Source organism: Alligator sinensis, unplaced genomic scaffold, assembly GCF_000455745.1.
Source record: "Alligator sinensis unplaced genomic scaffold, ASM45574v1 scaffold189_1, whole genome shotgun sequence".
Classification (NCBI taxonomy): domain Eukaryota; kingdom Metazoa; phylum Chordata; order Crocodylia; family Alligatoridae; genus Alligator; species Alligator sinensis.
In genome coordinates, this window is record NW_005843009.1 from 34,492 (window position 1) to 40,303 (window position 5,812).

Genomic DNA, 5,812 nt, shown 5'->3' on the forward strand with positions numbered 1-5,812 from the left:
CTTGCATGAAGGAGGCTCTTCACACTCACTATTTTTATTCCCAATAGAATCTTCAACCTGCTCTCCTTTTGTTTAGTCACAACTTTTCCTGTATTCTTAGAAGGCATCAGCGGTCTTTTAGTTGCACTAATTCAGTAGTTCCCTTTTTATATCCTTAATATTAAATAGTTCTTTAAATGTTACAGGAATTTGTGCCCGCTTTCCAGATTTGGCACCTATATGAATACTCTAATTATAGCAGTCCTGCTTTCTAGTGAGCTGGGAGCCTTTGCCCACAAGTTACAAAGTGAATTCATTGTGCACCAGCTCCTTCACAGAAACTGCCTAAAAGCATTTGTTTACCTTACAGTAAAAGCATAGGAATGAAAGGTTTCCCTAGCTGTATTCGAAGGCAATTATTTCTCCAAATGGATCCACAAGAACATCTATTCCAACCATGCTGCTCCTCAACCAGTCAAATCACTCTCTGTAGGGGCTTTAACAAAAACAAAAATCCTGCACTGTGCCTTGGGTTAGTAAGGCCTTGGACATTGCAATGGCAGAAAGCTTGTTCAGATGATCCTGGAACCATGCCTCCATAGCAGAGGGAAACTGCAGGTGGGGGGTTGTGCAGCCACTGTAGTGTGCTCACAGGAAGCCTACAGTACCCCACTAAAGGTATATAGGAAGTCCCTCCTCTCTTTGCAGAAGCTAGCTCATGCCCAATTCCTGAGCTGCACTGAAGAAGTCCTTCTCCAAATAGTGGCTACACCTAGCCAGTTTACAGCTTATGTTATGTTTTACATGTGAGATGTGTTGCTAGCCAGTTTACAATTTATGTTTTAAATATGTGCTTGAGGTGAGTGGGTTGATGTTATTTTTTCCTTAGGAGTTTTTCCCCAGAGAACCAACTATGCTGTTCCTGCTCTATCATGAACTCATTTTTTAATTCAGGACCAGTAGACAAATAGCTTTCAGGTGCAACAGATTCCATCAGGGGTGAAATAATACCAGCCACATCAGATGCAGTCTGGATGGCTGGTGAACTGTCAAGGTACATAGTACACATCATAGAGGCGTACCTGTGATGTGGAACACATCACAGTACCCCATCAAGGCATGCCGTCTGTGATGCTATGCTACCACCATGAAGACCTTACTTGTAATGAAGAGACCCAAGACTTCAGTTCTCAGTAAAAAAAAAACAAACAACCAACAACAAACAAAACCAACTCTTCCAGGTTTTTTGCCTACAACCAGGCATAGGCATTAACATCCACAGCCCATTCAGGCATGGTGCTAGTTAGCTTATTCACAAACATGGGACCAATGTGAAACATAAGCCCTAGCTCAGTGCAAAGTGTTTGGGGTTCCCAAGACCCTCTACACATTGATCAATACTGCATGTCATACCATTTGCATCTTAGGGCACATCTTCATCTTACACCAGTTAATCAACATCTCATGTTGTCACGCATCCAATCAATTAATGAATGGATTAAAGGAAATATGGAAGTTATTCCATAAAACATAATAACTTTGGTGTGCTAGGAATGAGTCACATTAATTGAACTTGTGGCCAAGGGCACCATCAGCTGATTGGGGCTTCCAGCCAGGGGAGCATGTGCACCCCAGAGCCTGGGATCTCACCACTGACTGGGACACCACAGTTGAGGCAGGCTTCCAGCCACAGGGTGCATCCTTTCAGCTGGGAGCCCATAAAAGCTGTAGTCCCCCACCCATGGGGACAACGGGCATACCCTCAGATAGAAGCCTGTTAGCTGTATATGAGGCTGCAAGCCCCCAGCTGTAAGGGCTTACTACTTACCCATGCATCCCAGGTTCTTCCAGCACCTGCAATAAGATGCAATTCAATCTGATGCTGGATCCCATAATCGCACCTCCTGCCATACACACCTGGCAGGGCAGAAAGTGTGATCATGTAGATAGATCACACATCAGATCCAATTATGCCTCTGAAGATCAGGGGTCTCTTAGGTCTCACCAGTCACTAAACTTTGTGACATTTACGTCCAGTTCTCAGCAGATGTGACATTTCTGAGATGGGGGAAGGTGGTTATCAAGTCACTCTAATTTGTTTTGGTGTTTTGTACCCATTACTCACCATTGGCCTTCAGAGGTGCCCAAAAACTAATAGTTCTAACTTTTCCAACATGTCTGCTCAGGTCATGTACAGTCTGCTTTCTGCTTACTGAGGTCTACTGCTCATGCTGTTAACAAGCCTCTATTAATCATTATGTACATTGCTCAGCAGTTGTATTAATCCATACTCTAGCAAGGCTCACAAGGTACTTCTGCTTTTAAAGGCATTTGGCTGAGTTAGGATTCAGTAGGTCTCACCCCAAGAATAGAGGCTACTCCTCTCTTCCCCACCCCCCCTCACAAAAGCTTTTTTGCTCAACTGCTTACCTGTCCCTACTCACCCAATTTAAGACATTGCAGTAGCCACTGTTCAAACTCAAATTTGAAGAGATGGCTGCTTTTGTGAACAAGCATAGAGGAGTTTTTAACAAAGCAGGGAAAGGGACACTCAACAGGTGATCTAATGAGGGGGAAGTTAACTACACTGTCAACTAAGAAACTGCTCCTGGGGTGAGACAAGTTTGCCTTTTGCCCATGAACTTTACTATTCAAGGGGAAACTGAATTTAGCCCACACCATGGATAGTAAAGTCTCTTTGATGGGAAGGGCATGACATCTTAGAAGAAATTAGCTTTCCTTTCATTTTAAGTTTAGGTTCAGCAAAATGAGCTGTGTCCCTGTTCACAAATGCAATGTTTTTAGTACCCCACACCTCAATTCCATGTTCTATCAAAGCACCAAAAGTATGCCTTGTGACTCTGGAAGGTCTTTCAATATCTTGTACAGCTTGAAAAATATCCCCAGTAACTAAAGAAAATGCTTTCTCTAGTTGGGAGTTGCTAGTAAACCACCATGCTGCTGGAGTTTTTTGAACAAACTTTACTGAATTACACAAATTTGTACAGCTCAATCCTTCTTGGCAGCGGCCTTCCTCATGGCTGCCAGGACATTGCTAAGCTCTTCCCTCTTTCGCTTGGCCCGAATGTGAGTGCCAACCTACATAAAGAAGAAAGCAATACAGTAAGCAATTATCCCATGACAGAGGAAACACAAGTAGGTCCACACCTTTTCCTTGACTTATTCTGTCAGCAACAGAAAGCCTGGGCTGCAGTGTACACAACACACTTAGGCTTGAATAAGGACTATATCTCAGTTTGATAATAAGCCCAGCCTAGGTACTCTTCCCTTCAATCAAATCTCCACTGCCCCTGAATGTAGGACCTTTAGGAAGAGGCAGAAGTCTCTTACTCAGCTTTTCAGGATAGTTTTAGGTTTCACACTGTTCCAAATGCCCTGAATAACTGGATCAAGCCACACCAGATCCACTTTCCTCTTCCCTGCACTAGCTTTGCAATATGGAGGAACAGATTTTAGACCATCACTTCCAAAACTACAGCAGCTGCTATATACCATAGCTGCCTCTCTCTTCCCCCAAGCTAGGCTAGTGACTGCTTAAAGTGATGAGCAAGGGCAAGACCACATCTCTTGCAGTGTGACATCCTCTGCCTGGAGTAATGGGGCAAGAGGAATCAACAAAGGTTCTTTCATACCCTGGAGTAATGTGTTATAGTCACTTACCCTTTTCTTTATGAACTTCAGAGCACGTTTGTCTTTGGACACTTTCAGCAATTCCATAGCACGCCTCTCATAGGGAGCAAAGCCACAGACTTCCCTGATCATGTCTCGTACAAACTTAGTGTGTTTGGTCAAGCGCTGAAGGTAGGGGGGAGAAAGGAGGAAAAGAACATACACACATATATAAATGGTTTGGAATAACCTAAATGTAATAGGCTACTGAAACAAGTCATTTAATGAGACCTAGGATTTAGACTTTGTATTACAGACAACTATAATTCAATTATAAAATAAGAGTGACAATAGTAGGAATAATTTAAGACTAGCTGCTAACTCCACACCCTAAGTACTTGTTTTGAAATGAGGATTTAAAATTTGACTGTTACCAAGCTCTTTAGCCAGATATAGTATAGCACAACAGATTTACTAGTATTTCTATTACTGACACTCTGCTCTGTTGCCAAATGAGACAAATACACAAACACTATCTAGTCAACAACTGTCGGTGACCACATCTTGTATCTGCAACTGTCTCCAGGAGCACAGCCATGCTGGTTAGTCCTCTCTCCATGTGTTACATTGTATCAACCTGTGAATTCCAAAAATAATACCCTAGTTTTCAAACAGACCTCCTCTCATATTAGATGTTATGCAGCAGCAAGATGACGTTCCAGATACCTCTGACACACTCTAGAGACAGAATCCAGAGGCAGAAACAGAAGCAAGGTTTGAGAAAGATGCCACTGATACTGTGGCATTCGTCTGTCCCAAGAGAAGACAGATTCCCACAAAGTGAAGCATCAGTTCATTAAGGATGCCATATACGAGATACTATGCTGCACCCAAACCTAAAGCCAACTTCATTCACTATAGCACATGTCTGCATGGCAGCTTTTGGAGGGTAAACCTCAGAAGTGTCAGGAGCTTTTGAGAGGAAGGGAAAGAAAACAGGTTTTTCAGTAACCTTCAACTGTGGCACTGGTTTGGGCCTCATGCATGCTGTGTGTAGACGAGCGCTGAGGAGCAACTGTGGCAGGAGCTGAGCTCAGAGCAATTCAGCCAGTTACAATTCGCTGTTTCATGTTGCAGGTGCAAGAATCTGCTTGCTGCATTCAAGTGGACACAGTTCAAGAGTGCCTGAGCCAGGTATAACGTAGAAGAACCTAATTAAACCCTGATCTCAAACAACATTTGTTCTTCCAGTTCTGAGCTTCCCTTTCCCCCACAACACTTGGTAAACTTCGACTGCCTGCAGTTTGTTTTGCACTTTTTTCAACTAGCTAAGTAACTGCTGATGTCACAATGCTACTTGGCAGTAACAAATGGGCAACATAGAAGTTAGGCTTCTCTGGTTTTCCAACTGTCCCAAAGATCAGTTGCTTTCACCATCTACTAGGATGTCCCTTATTTCTACAATTCAGCATGCAGCACTGAGAGACTATTACAGGTGGATGCGCAAGGGTGCAGCTAACCCAAGGGTCCAGCCTTACTTCAAGTGGGTCAGTTTGCAATCCAGCCCCTTAAAATTAATCAGAAAATATTCTGAGCATGCCAATATGCAATACCTCATAGCAGGTTCAGTGAAGTTACTGGTAACTTGGTGGTTGTAGGGATCCTGTTAACCAAGTGGATCAGGAACAACAACCTGTTCTGCGTTCTAGCTCCAAGGCTCAAATTCTGCATGTTCGGGTTCCTTATGCCAGTACAAACACCTACACCTTTTCTCGTTCGCACTCTGGGGATTTTAATAGCAAGCAGCAATTGTACCAGCACCCTGGGCCTCTTCTGCGAGGACTCCTCACTTCTGCAGCAGCTTCAACATGCGCTGCCAATGGTTTCACCCTTCACACCAGGCTTTTGCTCTCCCTCATCACTGTACTGCTATTTCAATTATTTTGCTAACTGATAACAGGGTCAGCGACCACCCCTCTAACGTGCCCCCCTCGGAGAACAGCGGGGAAAACCCAGGCACGAACCCAAGTCCTCCCCACCTGCCCCGACCCCCGGTCTTTGCAAGAAAGGGGAGCGACTTATCCAGGCTGGCGCGCTGCCCTCTGCTGAGCAGTGCGGGCCGCCGCCGCCGCCTCCTCCCACCCCATCAGCGCGCTCGGCTCGGCCAGAGTTGTACCGGGACCCGGCCCCCCCCCCCCGCCGC

The 5,812-nt window shown here is 44.6% G+C and overlaps 1 protein-coding gene across 1 annotated transcript in view; it reads right to left on the reverse strand.

The window, feature by feature from the left end:
- Positions 1-2,941: 2,941 nt before the first annotated feature.
- Positions 2,942-5,812, reverse strand: part of RPL36 (ribosomal protein L36) — an 11,854-nt gene continuing 8,983 nt past the window's right edge. The window contains exons 4-5 of the mRNA XM_025193062.1: positions 3,661-3,796; positions 2,942-3,078 (exon numbers count right to left, since the gene is read on the reverse strand). Of these exons, the coding sequence (XP_025048847.1) occupies positions 2,989-3,078; positions 3,661-3,796 (226 nt within the window). The 3' untranslated portion in view covers positions 2,942-2,988. The remainder of the gene's footprint in view (positions 3,079-3,660; positions 3,797-5,812) is intronic.